The sequence below is a fragment of the Vanessa cardui genome, chromosome 4 (genome assembly GCF_905220365.1).
Source record: "Vanessa cardui chromosome 4, ilVanCard2.1, whole genome shotgun sequence".
Lineage (NCBI taxonomy): Eukaryota > Metazoa > Arthropoda > Insecta > Lepidoptera > Nymphalidae > Vanessa > Vanessa cardui.
In genome coordinates this window covers 8805774-8825596 of record NC_061126.1, presented here as the reverse complement: position 1 = coordinate 8825596, position 19823 = coordinate 8805774, and the positions used below count along the sequence as shown (strand labels likewise).

General features: G+C 32.0%; 1 protein-coding gene across 5 annotated transcripts; it reads left to right on the top strand.

Annotated features, from left to right (window-relative positions):
* The first annotated feature begins 323 nt into the window (after positions 1 to 323).
* LOC124544441 (extensin-2) lies at positions 324 to 19277 on the top strand. Of its 5 annotated transcripts, none has more exons than XM_047123001.1 (8): positions 330 to 573; positions 6773 to 6968; positions 9574 to 9705; positions 13019 to 13278; positions 14723 to 17219; positions 17302 to 17508; positions 17935 to 18103; positions 18139 to 18341. In XM_047123001.1, exons 2-7 carry the CDS (start codon positions 6863 to 6865, stop codon positions 18099 to 18101), a joined length of 3369 nt encoding a protein of 1122 aa, XP_046978957.1. In that variant the 5' UTR covers positions 330 to 573; positions 6773 to 6862; the 3' UTR covers positions 18102 to 18103; positions 18139 to 18341. The 5 variants fall into 5 exon arrangements, with proteins under 5 accessions (XP_046978954.1, XP_046978957.1, XP_046978953.1 ...); XM_047122997.1 differs by having other exon boundaries at positions 331 to 573; positions 17935 to 18059; positions 18174 to 19277; XM_047122998.1 differs by lacking the exon at positions 6773 to 6968 and having other exon boundaries at positions 324 to 573; positions 17935 to 18059; positions 18174 to 19277.
* Positions 19278 to 19823: the final 546 nt, after the last annotated feature.

The following is a 19823-nucleotide window of genomic DNA, read 5'->3' as shown; positions in this document are numbered from 1 at the left end:
TAATAAGCGGGGGCGGAGACCTCGGCAACTCACCAGTTTGCAAATTGTAATCAAGGTTGTATTGTTTTTCTTGTAATTAATATCACACATTAACTTTAGTATTACTTTTTAAAAGTTATAAATATTTTTTTAGTTTTTTAATTGTTATTTATATTATATGAAATAAAATCAAAGACAACTATCTATTAAAAAAAGTATATATAGAAAGTGCGCAGAAAAATACTGGCTGGTAGGAAGAGTAATGAAAACACGCGATGATGACATTATGGCGCGTCGCGTAACCAAGGTGACCGGTTTTGGCGGGAAGCGCCCACGGTACTTCGGCTCTACTATTCAGCCTGAGGAGCAAAGCGGTAAATTACCAAGCATTCGACCGCAGTGCACCGCGACGAACCGAGCGCGATACGTATTCCGACGACAGCCTATGCTGATCGAATATTTTAATAACTATATACTGATATAAAATTATAATATATATAACAACATTTTAATTTTCTCTAATAACGAGTAACGAGTTACAAGTGTGTATTAAGTTACTGACCGTAACTTTGATCGTACGACACGTAATATAAGGTAAGTGCTTTTTAATTAAAACATAAAATTACTGTCATAATGCGGCTTTTTTTAAAAATAAAATAGAAGTAAATGTGAATTGAATCATTCAGTCTTTATTTTATGTATAATATACATTCACGAATGATCACACTTCACACAATCCGAGCGCTTGTGACTTTATGGATATTATGGATTTTGATGTGGTAAGGACGATATTAATATACCTATAAAATTTATTTTTCTTACAAAATTCGTGCATTTAACAAGAGTTGAGTTCTTTAGATACGTGTATAACTTAGTTCTAGAATGTGCAAAATAACATGAAGCGACATAATCTAAAGTCCGTGAGTGCAAAACCGCCTACAACCCTGAGTATAAATATAAAACGAATAATTACGTTAATGATGTCACTTTTAACATCTCACGTTGAATGTATGCAATTCATACTGTACTGCATGCATCGAAGTAACTTCATGATAAAACTAACTCGCAAAACTTCTAGGCGCTGACCAATAACATCTCCAAGTAGAGCTCTTGTGGTTTATTAATAAATTCCTAGTGGGCTGCAATGGAGACATAATGACAGTGTCACATCGGTATTGTCGATGTACAATCATACAAGATCACTTATAGCCGTCTTTTTGAACGAGCAACTGTGATTTATGGTGCAATTTTCTTTATTAACATCACGATTTGCGACAACGTAGGCCACGGTGCTCAATAATATTTACATACATTTGTAAATTAGCACGGGTCAGTGCATTTATCTTATTAACACGATGACTGCTAATGCTATTAAAATATAATTTTATATGTTTTATTTATTCAGCTTTCGGATATTAGAAAACATTGATGCGAATATTTAAATAGGAGAAATCCGCTTTAATGATGATATATTCACTTTTTAAATAGTACAATAATACAAATAAACTTTTTTTTTATTTATCGACTGGCAAATTTATGACCAAGGTGTAACTATTCGTCGCTGAACATTTGAAGCCTTTACTTGAAAATAAAATAAACATAATTATTTATGAATGTTTCCGCATCTGAAACAATATAAAACGTTATCTTGGTGAATCATTTTTCCAGAATACAATACACGGTTATTTTTTAATATTCTAAGATAAATAATACCTAAAACTTATACGTAATGTATTAAATGGATCCAAGGTCGAATCTGGTATATAAACCTTGCGGTAATTCATCCTATTATCATTATTTATTAAAAAATATTGAGTTTCTTTTATTTTAATCACGTTATGTAGTTATAATAAGTATGTTTTTTAATGAAGTTGGCACATGATGGTAAAAGTACAGCCTGCTAATGTTCCCTTGCTAAACAAGGGCCTTCTCTCTTCTAACGGCTTTCTGTTCGTTCAACTATGCTGTATATATATGCTGTTTATATATGCTGTTTATAGATACAATATATGTGGCAAAATTTCAACCCACATGCAGGTTATCTTAAGATGTTTTAATTCAACGCCGAGTTTAAGTTGTATATCATAATAAATAGTACCTCAGTGATGCTTAACGGAAATTAAATCTATTTCTAAACTATGTTGGTCTAATAAATGCATACCCTTTTCACTAATAAATATATTGCTTATATTTTGAGGTCTATGAAGAGACTAAAAAAAGAACTCGTTTTAATTAACTACTTTAGACAGGCGTCTAAATAGGGTTTTCGTATTTTGGGTGAGCAACCAACTGTTTTTAAACAGAAATTCAATATATCCTTTCCGTTTCTGAATTTATTTGCTCTTATCTTTGCCTTTTTGAACTCATTTTAATTAATTTGGTAAATCACTATGTAGAAGAAATGTAAAAATCATAATTTAGATATACATAGGTTTAAGTTTTTTCCAATTCCAGTTATTTCATACAAATTACATTTGTATTTTGTTTGAAATTTTGTTTCAAGGAGTGTCATTTCTCTTGTTTGCCGAAAGCACCAAGAGCTCAGGCCTGTATCTATTTAATTTGTATATATAGTAACTTATAATAGAAAACCTTTGGAAAGAAAAGATATATACAAAAGATGAAATCATAACTGTATTAAAAATATAAACATCTAATTTATTTCCATGGTTAATTTTAGTTTAGTCTGTTTTATTTTTATAAAACATTTTTATTGATATGTGTTTACTTTTAGTTTGCGGATTATCTGTGATCCTTTCTATTTATAATAGTTTTTTGTGTTGACTGGAAAAGAAGGCCTTCGGCCTTACGTCTACGTTTCCTTATTTTTTTGCAATAAATAAATATTTCAGAAGAATTATTTATTGAGTTTTAATCAATTAATATGGTTTTTTTTCACTACCTTGAGTTAAATCGTGGTAATCTGTATTCATAGCTTTTGATTTAATAAATGCCAATAGCTTTGCTAACTATGTAACAATCATCTATTGATAGATTGCACACTGCGTTTATATGAAAAGATAACTTGATTCAATGAAATTGACTTTGGAAGGTCGATCAGTGGATGACGCCATAACATCAATTGGCTACGCAGCGGGTTATCGGATAGACAATATTTTTTTTAATGTACGAATTTTGCAAACATTAAACTCGTATCTCACAGCGAACGAAAATCTTCAATTGACTTGTATATACAAAATAAACAAAATAATACAGAATAATTTATTTAGCATTATTTATTATGAAGATGTGTATATTTTTTTAAACAAAATATTATTCTACTGTAATTAAAAAACGCGTCAACCTACGAAATTCATAATTATACAGGTGTGATAATTTATTATTAAAACATCGTCGTAACAAGCATATTTAAATATGCAATATTCCAAATACAAGTTGCAACAAAAGTGTAAACGTAGATATATGGTATATAAACATAAGTTTAACATTTATTTAAATTTACAGTAACAAAATATTAATAAATAATAATTCATTTATATAAGGATAAATTATATGGCAGGCGCAATTGTCCTTATATTTATTTTATTTTACTTTAAATTGATAAAATATATCGATCTCTCTTAGGCCTCAAATATGAATACACTATCAATAATACGAATTTATGCAATTGATTCTATTTTATTAAGGTTATTTAGGAGTTATCTATCTCACATTATTAATTGGCACGCCTATTTTTATTTGCGAAATTATTAATGGGTAGAGCTAGGTTATGGAATAAAATGGGGTTGCTACTAGCTCTCACACTAATTACTTTTCGTTTTAATAACATATAAACTGAAGCTTGGATAAAGATTCTACCATATACTTAATTGGAAATAATAAAGACGGAGAGAATAAATTAAAAATCGTCAGCAAAATATAATGTAGCGAACTGAATTACCTATTATAAAAATAAAAATAATATCCCTAATTTTATCGAGGAATCATAGGAATTGATCTAATATGAATAAATAATACGATTTAAAACCATAAATATTTTTTTGAATTTATCAAAATAATAATATCATTATTACAAAAATAAATACTTATTCCATTGTAATTGTAATGAGGTATTTGCTTTTCGGTTTGCTTTCTCAGACTTTACACGTCTTTAATACAGGTACATGTGTGACTGATCCTATGAAAAAGTAATAATAGCGTAGTCGTTTATTCGCGAATGTACCGAAATGAATAAACGAATGGCCCAAATAGGATTTTATTCATTTTTCACGATGACAGCGACTCGCACGAACTGGTACTGAATTAGCTTTTCTTTCTGTATATTATTGACGAAAATTCTTTAATGTTGTCATGTTTTTTATAAAAGAAAATTTTAAAATCAGACCACAAGCTGCCGTCGTATCTATCAATATAATGACACATTTAAACTGAGTGAAAAGGGATACTACAAATCGTTTTAGAAATAAACCCAAAGTATTTAAGTTTAGATCGGTTCGAACCAAAAAGAGAATATTATATTTCTATCAAACTTTAGAATTGTTGGTAAAATTTATATAATAAGACAGTAATGGCCCGGTACCGATGATACAATTTATGAAATATCTTTAATATTTTGATAAATGAAGTCTGTTTACGTGCTGAGCACAGCTGTAAAATAGTGGTATAAATAAGCAAGCATATTAAATTCTGTATTAATATGATTAGTGTATGGAAAAATATTGAAAATACTAAGACATTTTACCTACGATCTGATAGGTAGTATAAATCATTTCCGTCATACTAACTGTGGGCGACATACGAAGGCGATCATACATCGAGTGGGTTGAAACCGGTTTGTCCCTTGTCGTATAAGGATAGAAATTGATTGATATATGTATTTGCTAGTTTTTTATTTATATTATTCATGGTAATATAAAAAAGCACTAACAAATAGATTTGTAAGCAGCTTTAGGCAGATACAATAATAGGCCTACATATTATTAAGAAAAAACGTAAATTTATTGATTTGAAGTGGTTTATACTATGGGTACATGTTAAAAGGGGTCGACACGACAATTAGGTAGTAATATTTTTGTTTTTGACATATTTTATAATAAAACATGGAATCTATGTTCTTTAAGTTATCTATCTATCAATAGAAATGTCTCATTCTTACTACATAAAAATGATATAAACTGTTTTCAATTGGACACACACGTCACTATAGTAAAATGTACTGGAAAAAAGTGGAAAAATTTATTTAATTATATTCATGTTTGTCAATTTATGTCTGCATTATTTTTAGTTCGTCGGTTTCATTAGAAATACATTTTTGTAATTTTAACTATCCGATAACTACTGTTGTATGAAAATGTTTTTTTTAATTGTTACCAGTCAATAATTATTATGACTTAAAGAACCGCTGATGTGACCAAAATAGAATCATGACGTTACGTTATTCATATATTTAACTAAAGAGGTCGTATGCGAATAAGCGAAACGGCTTAGGTATTGCAGAGGTATGTCTATATTTGGCAGTCTTGAGAGGATAACATTCTACGAAACCATATGTAGGAGAGAACTTTTATCGTTGAGTATTTCGTCAGATTTTATTTCTTAATAGAAATAGCGAAGGTCTTTATAAGGATTACAGGAAAAGAACTGTTATATATAAACAGTCGGACTATTAATTATAAAAGTATTTTTTGATGTATACTTCAATATATATACCATATGCTTTCTAACTACACATGATGCTTTTATAATATTTTTTTTTTACATAGTATGTCTGATATAATCTGATATATACACTATGTGTATATATCAGATATACCAATGAATTTCTTTGTATTGCAATGTTGCAAACATTTGTCAAATGGCATTGTCAATTATTGTTACTTGTCATTTTGTGTTTTACGATTTTGTATTAAATTTAGGAATATTTAAACGATTCTATTATTTACTTTAATATTGTGATGACTTTTTAATTTTATAGTTGCATATAACAATTATTACTCTGATTAAATAGTATAAGATATTTAAATTAAAAATGCACGCATCAAAATCCATGAAGTCCACAACGCATAGCGTCAGATCGGTAAAAAGATTTTACATTAGTTATATGATCATCCTCATAACAAGATTTTATGTAACTTGACTTGTCAGAATGTGTCGGTCAAGTCTTGCGATTGTCTATTAAATAACTTCCTATACATTAGAAACGATATTGGTCTCACACACTTCCTACTGGTGATAAGACAATCTGCCCGTCAACGTGGGAAGAGTCACGGTATTTAAAAATATAGTAGCTGATAGGTAACCATCTATGGTTGATACCGCGTCGACCAGTCATTCTCGCCGTTGGTTCAAAAATTTTAATTAATTTTATTTATTTATTTAGCACTTACTGTACACCATTTACACAGCTTATAAAGGTGAACATTTATATTGTACAGTATGCAAAGTCGCTTTATAGATTTAACGTACATTGTTTTGATCGTTATTAATCAGGTACTTATTTAGGTATTACGCTACCACCTCTAATGAGATACATTTTTTTATAATTCCGTAAGAACTTAGACACATCTTAGTCGTCTTATGATAGCAAATGATCTTTTTGAGCAGAACAATATATTAAGATCAGATATGTTTTAGATAAATTAACACGTAAACATATATAAGTGTTGGCGTGATACTAAATATTTGCTTATCTTAAGTTCCTTACCATTCAATTTATAAAACTTTTCACACTTTTCATTGGTTACATGGTAACCAAAACAATAAACTGTATTCAGTAAATGAATAAAATAATAGTGTTTTCAAAAACTTGTAATGGTTATCAATTATTTTGTAGGCTTTAACACAAAGCATTCGAAAGTCAGGCGTCAGATTACGCGGAACAGAGTCATCGGTGACGAAAAGATCTTATTCTTGTGATACTTCGATGGGCGTCCGCCAGAATCCCTGGACACCGACTAAGAGACGTGGACCCATCGCTGCAGAAGCTGCTAGCCCAGGACCTGCTGTTGTGTCTCTGCCAACTTTGATAGGTAAATACCTATCTGCATACTTATATAGTTTACCTGGTTTTTCGACGGTAAAATATTGTTATTTGTCAACACCGTGATGCAGATTTAATACTTAATACTTGGTGGCAGGATTTTGTGCAAGCCCGCCCGGATAGGTTACCACTCACTCATTAGATATTATACCGCTAAACAACAGTACGCAGTATTGTTGTGTTCCGGTTTGAAGGGTGAGTGAGCTAGTGTAACTATAGGCACAAGGGTGATAACATCTTAGTTCCCAAGGTTGGTGGCGCATTGGCGATGTAAGAAATGGTTAATATTTCTTACAGCGCTGTTGTCTATGGGCGGTGATGTCCACTTACCATCAAGTGGTTCATTTGATTGTCTACCTACATGTAACATAAAAAGAATGTATGTCACATGTGCGATGTTTTTGTTATAGTGTATAATATAAGACTACCCACATTATTGTATATATTATGATGCTTGACTATAGATCATTTTAACTAAAAGTAAAGGGATGAAGCTACTCATTAGTTTTGTTTACATCAGCACCTATATGACGTTAACTTAACTAACATGCCTGTATTTTTAAAAGTTAACTATCTACTGAGTTTCTTGCCGGTTCTTCTCCTTGAATCTATTTCTACTTGAATCTGTATGCTGAACCGGTGTTGGCTTCACTTAATAAAGTTTGTTAAGTGACGATTTAAAAATGCTTGTAAAAGCCTACATGAACAAAGGTTTATTTTGATTTTTATTTTCATTTTCGCTACTGTACTAAAATCTGTTTGGAAATATCTAATAAATTGATTTTTAGTCAAACGCCTGCATTTGAAATTGAAAATGGACACTATCATATTTTATTTAAGAATACACTCATTTACATAATGACACAAGTAAGCTAAGATAAATAGACGATGACCCCAGTAAGAGAACTGGTTTGGATGCCGTCATCGGCTTAATTCGTTTTGCCTAATTAATGCCCACGTTTACTTTTTTTGGCATTTTAATGTCGATGAAAATTTGTTTAAAATGGATCATATATTATTCAGAATAGTAGTTACGTGTTCAAGTATACATAAGTTACTTTGTTTCACTGTTATATCGCAGAAATGTATTTATGTTTAAAATAAACAATTGCGTAATGTCCAAAAATATCATGCCTATAGTTTAATGTATTAAAATTCGAATATTTGTAAAGATAAAAACACATTTTAGATAGTTTTAAATGTGTTTAGCACATACATAAGTAAAAAATAAAATTTGGTTATGGTCGCTGATTTCTTCCATGCACGGTTCGTGGCCATCAGTTTCGGCACTAACAGTATTGTTCGGAGAGCTGACATCATCCGGAGGTTGTGTGAGATTATCGCGTGCTCCGCAAACACCGACCTTGCCCGTGTTCGTACACAACGTGACATCATTTAGTTGATGTTCACCAATAACACCGTATAGATCATAACAAGAACGAGTTTTTATTTAACTTTTAAATCAGTGTCTCCGCTTCCTTACATTTGGATTGTTTAGGTCATTTATGATTGGAGTGATTCTGAAATAAAACTAAGAAATTGTTATCACATTGGTTACTTGAAAATTGCTTTTAATGAAAGTTTATTTGGTGAATGTCAGTAATGATTGTAGGCAATTAACGCTGACCGTGATCAAGGTGAGTCTTGTTTGCGATATTAACGCGTTTATCAAAAATATAAAACAGACTGTTTATTACTTTTAATAACGTCCCTTATCCTACTTTGTTTTTATATATTACTTAGTATTTGCATATTTAGGAATCTTGTTTTATATTTGCAGTATTTACACAAATGTTTTTAGCAATTATTACAATACATATTTTAAACAATAAATGGGTTACGATATAATAGCTTATATCTTTCGTTCATTGTTACATTCGTCACATTTATTTCTATTAAAATATCATTAAGATTTGTATGAAATATTAAAGACAAACAAAGCAAAACAAAAAGGAATAATTGATAGTTCGTCGAAATTAAATTTTATAGAATTTATACTAAAATCTGTGATGACAGCATTATTGAAATTATTTGAACAATCCGAGTCGGGGCACTTAAAAATTGAGGGCCCGTAGTTATACCCAATTGTTGCGGCGAGGCGTCTTGCTTCTATTTGTTTTGATGTAATTGCATGGGCTTGGGACTGTATTTATAGATTTATATTTTTTTTGTTAAAATGTTTACTTAATATAATAAAGTTTGCGTTAGTATAAAAATTCTATAAAATTCCACGAAAAATTTAAATTATTTTAAGACTATTTTTATTAATTATTTGATTGACGAATATCATCATATATCATCAATATATCACGAACATCAATAAATAGTTTATTATTTATTTTATAAGGAAATAAGTAAAAATACAACGACATTGAAACATCAAGAAATTTAAACGTGATTTCATTTAATTTTATACATTATGACTACTAATTTCAATGAAAATTACGCAGAAAATATTATAAGACACAGGTGAAAAATTCAAATGATTTGTCCTTGATATTGTTTTCGATTTTCGCCCTTCAGAATTGTTTATTATAATTCAGGTATTTATATTGTGTTTGTATTCTTTAATAAATATATTTTTTTGTCTTAAGGTAAACCTCCTCCGGAATCTCGGAAAGCACGCGCCCCAGCCTTTACGTTCGGTCATAAATTAGATACTTCTGGCAAAGACAAAGCTGGTCCTGGCCCCGCTTCATACAACACTGAAGGCATGACATCTAAAGGTTAGATCATTTATTTTTATATCTAGTATAAGGTATTATTACCTTATTTGTGGTCAACATTATTTATTCATTTTACATATAATCCTTGTCTTACTGTGCAAGCGATCGTTTAAGATAATAGCTAAGTATGAGAAGTACATTGGAAAGTATTAAATTAATTTGTTATAAATAATCGACTCACGAGTTGTAAATTAAAAATAAATAGAAGCTAACAATAGAAGTATCGTATCTTAATGGTAATCAATTACCTGACTACAATTGCTAGGATTGGCAATCGATCTTCATTTGATCTAATAGTCCTGCCCACGATAAAACAAATTGCTAAAATGCAACTTCAATTGACTTCGGCAAATTTATTGAGTAATCGATTTAAGTTGATTTGTTTTGGATTATCTTTAATGACGTCAAATACTAATACCTGAGTAAATAACATCCTATCGACGTATTAGTAACAAAGCCATGTGACCAACATAAAAAGTAACACTTATATTTCGCCAAAAGATGACAATGATAATATTTGTCAACGTTTTATCCTCATTTTCCGTTTAACTAAATACAAGTGTGACACCAATTGTAAGTTCAATTATAAAGAAATACATTTACAGTGTAATACATTTTCAGGGATTATAAGATTTGAAGAAAGGCATTCTAATTGAATTAATTGTATTCCTAGATTAATTAAGAATTAGGTGAATAATAGTTTTCGTTACAACATTTAAAGGATTTCTACTGAAGTAGTTGACGACATTTTTACTCGAATAGGTAACTTAAAGTAGGTCAAGACTTTATGGCTGCAGTATGATTAACATAAACGATGTCGTCTGCATTGCTCATTTTGTTCCTGCTCCGGGGGTGTGTTTTAAACTCAATTAAACTCTAGTTATAACGATTATTGTTGCGGTATTATGATTCAGTGTCCTTGACACGAACAAAATAATATTATGGTTATTACTATTTCGATCCAAGTAATTTTCTTGAATAAACATTTATTTATTTAATATAATAATATTTTAATAGTCTTTTGTACCAACCTCTTTTCGAAAAGATTATTCATATGTAAGTATATATGTGTATACTGATAAAATAAATAAAATTAAATATATACGGTATAAATTATAACTAAAACATCCCTAACTTTAGTACACGTGAATCTTAATCGTTTATCACAATTCTGATGTACCAAGTTGATGTTTATTGTAAATTTGATACCCGGTTGTGTAATAAAGTATCGTACGATAAGCCTTCTTTTCCCAGCAGTGGCACATAAATTGCTAATGATAGTTTATGCACCAGATGCAGAAAATAATGACACTTTATATTGTAAAACCGTGCCTCGATGATATTGGAGTATAAAATAGTAGGTAAAAAATTGTACCATACAATTAAACTTATTTTTCAAATTAATAAATGAATACTTTTTAAATGCAAAACTCTAAGATGACGTTCTAACCATATCGGATTGGTGAATACATTTAATTTAAAAATATCCTTTCGAATAAACTCATTCAACTTTTAATTGACCTATATATGGTAGTGACCTTTCATTCAAAAGTATATATTCTGAGATTATTGTGGCACTGGCATTGAATATTTGCAATATTAACTGAATGCATTTGTTCGTTGTTTCCAAATAAGTACGTATAAATGAAGGTGATCGAGGCAGTGACTCAGCGATCGTGTGGGTGCCAGGGGACCATGAATGGATTGTTTGATCTGGTTCGGTCGATTGCAGCTCAGTCTTACATCTACAACGTCTAGTACCACTGCTGGCGCGAAATATTTTTATTTCGTTAAATTACTGTGTTATGAGTTTAGTGCAGTGTAATCCCCATATTAAAATAATAGGATATCTAGTGGAGTGCTAAGGTATATACTGTTAATTATATTTTTTTATTATAAATTACTTTGAATTAATAATAATCTTCAAAAAAAAAAATAGTTAAAGCTTTATTTATTTAGTTATTATACAGAATTAAATTCAATTTAGAGCGGTATTTTCGTTACATTTTGATTTGACTACTGGTTCAAAACAAATGTTCTAGTTTAGAAAGTACACGTACACAGATGCACATACGTGGGTATGTTCTGGATTATTGATATAATTCATATTGCATTATTAATTTCGTTTTTATAAATAAAATATTCTGGACGTGTTAAATAGGCGTTTGGTATTATTTGTGTTATATTTTGTAATATAACTAATTTAGAAATCATTAAAACATATTTGACGTATTTGCCAGTTGCGTGTTACCCAACTGGTCACAAGTACGTAGTTTTAATTTAATTGGTGGTATACACAGTCTTTCTATATGTGCAAGATATAAGTTTAAGTTATTGGTACATTTGATAGATCACTATCTTAAATATTATATATAGATAATATAATTAACACTTTATATTTGTTTGTTTATAATTGAATATTAATGAATTAAAAACAATTATTGTAATATAAAATAAATAAGAAGTCTGTAACCTTTATAAATAATTTACTTGGGATTTGACGTACATGCAATTATAAATGCATAAGCTATACGACGCAACCAATGTATTTATTTAATATAACAAGTTTTTAATGTCTTTATATGTTATACAGATTGACTTAATTGTAATAAAATGAAATCCTTTGTAAAATTCCAAATGATATCTTATGTCAGATTAATATAGTGATGATAACATAATTGAGGTCGTAACACAGGCCGAGCTATGGGTCCGGCGGCGTCATTACATGGACGGTGGCCTCCACCTCGCGTGACTCCCACTCCAGCTCCTTGTGACTATGAACCGAGCAAAGCTGCCCGAGCTGTCTTAGATCATGCTCCAGCTTTCTCTATAGGTCTTCGCGTCAGCATGCCTCAAGCAGGAAGCAAAACACCAGGTGGAATAGATCACACGCAATCGAGCACCTTCAACTCTGTTGTCTTCTTGTATTTGTGTTGTTAGTTGTTGTGTAGCATTTGTTTTGGTCTTGTGTTCTATTTCTTTATGCTTTCATTTTTCATTTTTCGTAAGTATATGCCTTCTTCATACACATTCACGGCGACGTCTTTTTAGTATTTTATAATTAATTCTGAATGCGTTTCACGAATTCTAGGGTTATACATAGCGCACGATTTCATCAACAGTTTCATCGTATTAAATATAATTGTAGCTAAATACGACTTTTTGTGATCATTTCAGTTTATTACTATTTATTTATTTTCGATCATTTTCAGTTTATTTCGTAGCGTAATTGTATGACATAGCTTGGAAATCAGTTTTATATATTTTTATTGTTCGTTTAGTAGTATTTAAGATAAACATCTTATTTTTCCAGCGCCGAATGTTTATTCAATGCCCCCGGTTCTCGGCGAGGCACGAGAGGGAAGCAAGCGAGCGGCACCAGCCTTTAGTATCACGGGTCGTGGTAAGACAATCGAATCGAAGACGCCGATGCCAGGCCCTGGAACCTATACTACGGACAAAGCAGCTTCTGTGATCACGAAGCGTCCACCAGCGTATACAATGGCTCCGAGACGAGAAATGAAACATCCAACTTCGACTGTTCCTGGCCCGGGAGTCTATTGTCCTGAAAAAGTAAATATTTTTAATTTAATTATCTTGATACAAATAATTTCAATAGTATATAACTCACGTCAAAAACTTAAGCTTCCCTCAATGTTATTAAAATTACAGTCTTCAACACAATTAACATAAACAAGAATTTGCTAACACATCATTATAACTTATATGTAGGGTATTTTGAAAATGAATCGTATAATGTAAATATAACAATAAAATGCAAATTTTCACCTCCGTATTATTTTTAATATACACAGATGAGAAGTTGCACAACTTTTACCGATTAAGAAAATAGTTCATAATGAACCAAGTAATGAAAAAAGTATAGTTAATAATGAACCAAATATTTATTTGAAGTTATTACATTTTTATCTAATATGAAATTAAAGTATCTTTATACGAAAATCTATTTTTTTTTAATAAAAAAAATGAACTAAAAGCATATAAACAGGATTTACAAATAAAAACGAAGTAACCATTGATAATGAAATCTTAAGAACAACAACAACACAAAGTTGTTTTGCTTATCACTATATAACAATAATTAAAAGTTGTATAGCATATGAAAATATACAATGAAGGTTTAGCCTGTCGTCACAAATATTGTTTTGACATGTGTTGGGTGCGACTCGAAAGAAAACAATAAGAAACAAATACGACTAGGCTAAATTTTCATTATATATAATTATCAACAATTTTGTAACATATGATCAAATGTTACTTAATAATATAAGGTGTAATAATAAAATTCTGATAATACTGTCTAAGTACCCGTAGATTAAGGATTTGTGATCAGATGTCAATACATTTGGTAAAATAAACTACGGAAGGTTGTTTATAAACCTTTTCCTTTGGTTTATCGTCCTGACAGTAGGTACTTTACAGATATTAGAATTATTTATATATGTCATACTCCGAACTTTAATCTCTGCAATGTCATAGCTATTATGGTAACATAACTAACATCATGGGAGGGTGTATAACAACATGTTATAATATAGGTATGCGTGAATCTTCCTTGGGCGCCTGCACATACATTTGGGATACGTCATTCACCGTTCATCGGCCAATCAGTTCCCTATCCAGCGCCAGAAGAAATAACTGCTGCCTAACCATCTGTCTGTACTTAATTCTTTAAAATTTACTCAATACTTCTTTTCATTCATTGCTGCTTTGCTAAATGCTAAATTTATAATTGCTTAAATGTGTTCACATTTTATTTGTACATTTAATTCATCATCATAAGAACTCGACGTAGAATGTTTAATACTGTAATAGATGTTTTTTTTTTACATATTTGTAGTACATTGTTTTATTTATTGAAATATTTCTTAGTTAGAATTTTAGGTTTATGTAGTAAAATAGATTACCTAATAAATATAAGAGTTTTATTCTTGAATTTTGGATACATCGATACTCGATATTATTTAACATGACATATTTTTTTTGTAAATTCCAGGCTGACGCCATTCTGCGTGCAAAATCGCCAAAATATAGCCTATCTTCTAAAACAAAATCGGAAAAGTTTGAGCATGTACCTGCTCCCAATGCATACAATCCGCAAAAAGCAGATAGACTGTTACGAGAAAAATCACCAGCTTATACATTTAGAACAAAATCTGAAATTATAAAAGTTCACGACGCACCTGCACCCAATGTATATTCTCCAGAAAAATCTCTGCATGCCCTTAAAAATGGACCTAAATATACACTTGCTGGCAAAGGCTCCTCTGAAAAACATGAAATAACGCCAGCTCCCAACTCTTATAATCCACAAAAAGCTGATAAATTATTGCACGAGAGCTCACCTGCGTATTCGCTCAAATCTAAAGACATTCATGTTAAATTCGAGGAGACTCCAGCTCCAAATGTATACGCTCCAGAGAAATCATTGCGAATGTTAAATGGAGGGCCCAAGTATACTATGTCAGGTAAAGGCCATCACGTTAAAAAAGAAGAAACACCTGCCCCTAACAGTTATAGTCCAGAAAAAGCTGACAAAATTTTACACGAAAGTACACCAGCTTACACTTTTAGAATAAAAGAGGAACATTCCATAAGAAGCGAGTCTCCAGGACCTAATGTTTATTCTCCCGAGAAATCCATTCATTCATTAGATAGTGCACCTAAATTTACGATGAGTGGAAAAGGACCAACCGAAAAGATTATTAACACCCCTGGTCCAAATGCCTACTGCCCAGATAAAGCAGATAAACTGTTACGTGAATCATCACCGGCATATACCTTTCGTACAAAAGATCAGGTAATCAAAACAGATTACGTACCTGCGCCAAACGTATATTCACCTGAGAAGTCTATGCACATGTTGGATAGTGCTCCAAAATTTACAATTGCCGGAAAGGGAGCATCACCGAAAATTGAAAATTTACCTGCACCAAACGCTTACTCTCTCGATAAAGCTGATAAATTACTTCATGAATCTTCGCCATCATACACGTTTCGACCTAAATTAGGTGATGAAAAACCGTTTGATACACCAGGTCCAAACGTTTATGACCCTAGATTATTAGATGGCACTCCAAAATTTAGTATGTATGGAAAAGGTCCAGATACGAAATCGTTTAATACCCCTGCTCCAAATGCGTATGATCCTCGCTTATTAGATGGATCACCTAGATACACAATGACGGGTAAACCTCATACAGATAAACCCTCGGATGTACCCGCTCCTAATGCCTATGATCCTCATTTACCAGATGATGCTCCTAAATATTCACTAGCTGGTAAGGGAAGAGTAGAGAAGCTGTTCGATACTCCAGGGCCTACAAGTTATGATCCTCTTTTGCCTAATTATTCCCCAAAATATACTATCTCAGGTAAAGGTCATGATGAGAAAATTCCTGATGTTCCTGCTCCAAATGCATACGATCCGCACTTACTTGATGGAACACCTAAATTTTCAATAAAAGGTAAAGCTCAACCAGAAAAACCATCCGATGTACCCGCTCCTAATGCTTACAATCCTCATTTACCCGATGATGCTCCTAAATATTCACTAGGTGGTAAAGGAAGAGACGAAAAGATACGGGAAACTCCAGGTCCTACCAGTTATGATCCTCATTTACCTAATGATTCCCCTAAATATACTTTCTCAGGTAAAGGTCATGACGGGAAAATTCCTGATGTCCCAGCTCCAAATGCTTACGATCCTTGTTTGCCTAGTGGAAATCCTAAATATACAATTGCCGGTAAAGGTTATACTCCAAAATTAGAAAACACTCCGGGTCCATGCGCTTATGATCCTCATTTACCTCAAGACAGTCCCAAATACACAATTGGTGGAAAAGGCTATGATCCTAAATTACCTGATGTTCCGGCTCCTAATGCCTATGATCCTCGATTAATAGATGATGCACCCAAGTTTACAATATCAGGTAAAGGTCAACCCGGAAAAATATCTGACACTCCGGCACCCAACGCCTATGAACCGGGTAAATATTTGTTAAATGGAGTGCCTAAATATAGTTTCGGTATAAAGGGACCATCTGAAAAACCTTCAAACAATCCCGCTCCTAATGCCTACAATCCATCGGACAAAATTCTCCACGAAATATCGCCAGCCTACACATTCCGGCCTAAACTTGGCAGCGATAAGATTCCGGACACGCCGGGGCCCAACGCATATAACCCAGAAAAGGCTGATAAAGTTATTTTAGAAACAACTCCTGCTTATACTTTATCACCGAAAGGAAAGGATGCCAAAATAAATGACACGCCCGCCCCTAATGTCTACAGCCCGGAGAAGGCCGATAAGATACTACTAGATAACGCTCCTCGATATTCGTTTAGAATAAAGACAAATCCTTTCAAACCGGATAATGTTCCAGCTCCGAACAATTACAACCCAGATAAAGCCGATAAAGTACTACTGCGCAGTTCACCTCAATACACGTTTAGGATTAAACCCGATGCCCTAAAAGTGGTGGACACTCCTGGTAATATATATTAACACTTTTTGAAGTAATTATTATTTATACGTACATATATTTTTATTTAATAATATCTAATTTGTTGCAGCTCCAAATTGTTATACAATTCCGAATCTAAACAGAACACCACTGTATACGATTTCGGGGAGACATAAGGAACCAATCGACGAGCGTCTGAAAGTACCAGCTCCGGGAACATATAACCCGGAGAAAGGATACAACTTTGTTTTAACTTACTCACCTCAGTATACATTCGGTGTAAAAATACATACAGAAAAATATGCCGAAACACCAGGTAAATTATTTTATATTTACACAGTTATAGTTAACCTGTCAAATAAAAGGCTGTGACTTGTTATTCTAATTAAATAAACTTCAATTACGCTACATTCAAACAAAAATGTTTTTATGCAAAACGGAGTGCAAGATTCAACTAGACCAAAGAACAATTTATTAATGGATATACCTATATATTTTATTTTAATAGATAGTTATGGTATTTATGCTATGGTGATTAGCTTTTTATCCTTATGACTATTAGAATGTTAGGTGTTAGTTAGTTTATACATATATTAAATGTTCTCGCATAAATATTGATTGCTGTAGTGAGATAATCATAAAAATAGTAGTAGAGTTTCTGAACTAACAACACAGACAAGTAAAACAGTTCTATAGTTTTTATACTTATCAGCTTATTTAAAATGTTATTAAATTATTTCAGCTCCGAACACTTATCGCATTACATCAGTTCTCGATGCCCCCGTATACACAATGTCTGGTCGCCACAAGTTGCCGGTTGATGATCGCGCCAAAGTACCTGCCCCCGGTACCTACTCGCCTGAAAAGGTAATTAATATTGTTAATGTTACCATAAAGAAAATAAATTAATTTTTAGTATCAAGAATATTTTGGTTCGTTTGTTATATATCATTTGTTAAAATTATAATTTAACGTTTTCAGGTGCTTAATAGAACTCCACAGATAACATTTGGAATAAAACATTCACCACTCTTAGGACAGTTGAAGCCGATTCAGCAATCAAATCACGTTGAACAAAAAGTCACAAAAGTAACAACTGAAAGAACAGAAAAAGTCGTAACTCCGCAAGTAGGAAGAGACGAGATCGTTCAAAACTATAACGACACGGACGTACGGTTCGTCAACGAGTCGTCAGATTCTAATATCAACCTCAGCAATACACGAACGAACGTGACTCAAGTTAGAACGCACGACGAAGTGCGGAGCACGACGGCTACACCTGAGCCCATACAAGAAACGCTCAGCCAGGAAATCGTATGGATACCCGAGAAGCCAGCGCGCCGAGGATCATATACTATCGAAAAAAACGACGGCAACGGATTTATCGAACGATATGAGAATAACGAAGTCATACCCGTCCATAACGGAGCTGTCCGAGTCTCGAGCAGAGGAGAGAGAGGCGCTTCCTGCACTGAAGAACGGAGTAGCGAAGTAATAAGAGATGAGGGTTACGTTCAGAACATCGACAGAAGTGTCAACAGTTCGAAAGCGCACGAGAAAAGCCAGAAAGCGACGGAAGAAGTTCGCGTTGGAGTTGATGTCCAGCAGTTAGCCAATGGCGGAACTTCCACTAGAACGACGACGACCACAATCAAAAAGGTCGGAACGGCTGCCAAAAGTGCTAACGCTACGACGACTGTCACGCGCACGAAAACCGCCGTCACGTCGCGCGATGTTGGAGTTAAATGATTTGCTTCGTAGTTTGTAACAAATAAATATAATATAAATAATATATTTAAATAAGCTTACCTACTTGTTACGCTTAGATCGCTTCATCGTATTAAATGAGTCATAGCTTTATGCGATATCAAGCGAGCTTGTTAGAGTGAATTATCAATTTCACAGTTTGCCGTTAAGATAAATGTACTAGTTAAAACATTTAAATAATGCATGTTGACTAAATCCTTGTTATTTATTAAGCCTCAAACGTTTTTATTGTACGTTGTTTAATTCGAATCTCTAAATTAACGATATTAATTATACTAATGTATACTTTAACTTATACATTAAACTCTCTATTTTTGCTCTTTGTCTTTTATTTTTTTTAAATAATATTCGATTTATAATTGAAACATGACCTAAATTTTTCTTCCTAAGAATAAAAAAAACAGGTTAACTTTTAATACAGAATATTTTTTCGAAGTTTTAACTACTTTGGTAACTATTTATTCATAACACTAAGATTTTATATTATCTAAGTTTTATTATGGTTCAGCGCTAACAGTTACAAAGTAAACTTTATAAATAAAATGGCGATTCCTATCGTCAAATTATATTTAAGCAATATTAAAGTATATAATAATAAAATAGAAAGCCATACTTTAATACATACTATAAAAATTGTAACAGATATAATTTATTAGTCTGTAAATTCTCGACGAAATGACATGTGCTGTTGATGTATAATTATCTGCTAAATAAGGAATTTCAGTAACTAGGTTGCAAAAAAAAAGAACAAAGTAAAAGTTAAAATATTAATATTAAATATATTAAATTTAGGTAGACCTCTATTGTTTTTATCTTTGTATTTTTCCATAATGGGACAGGCGGATGTTTTTGTGCGATAAATTG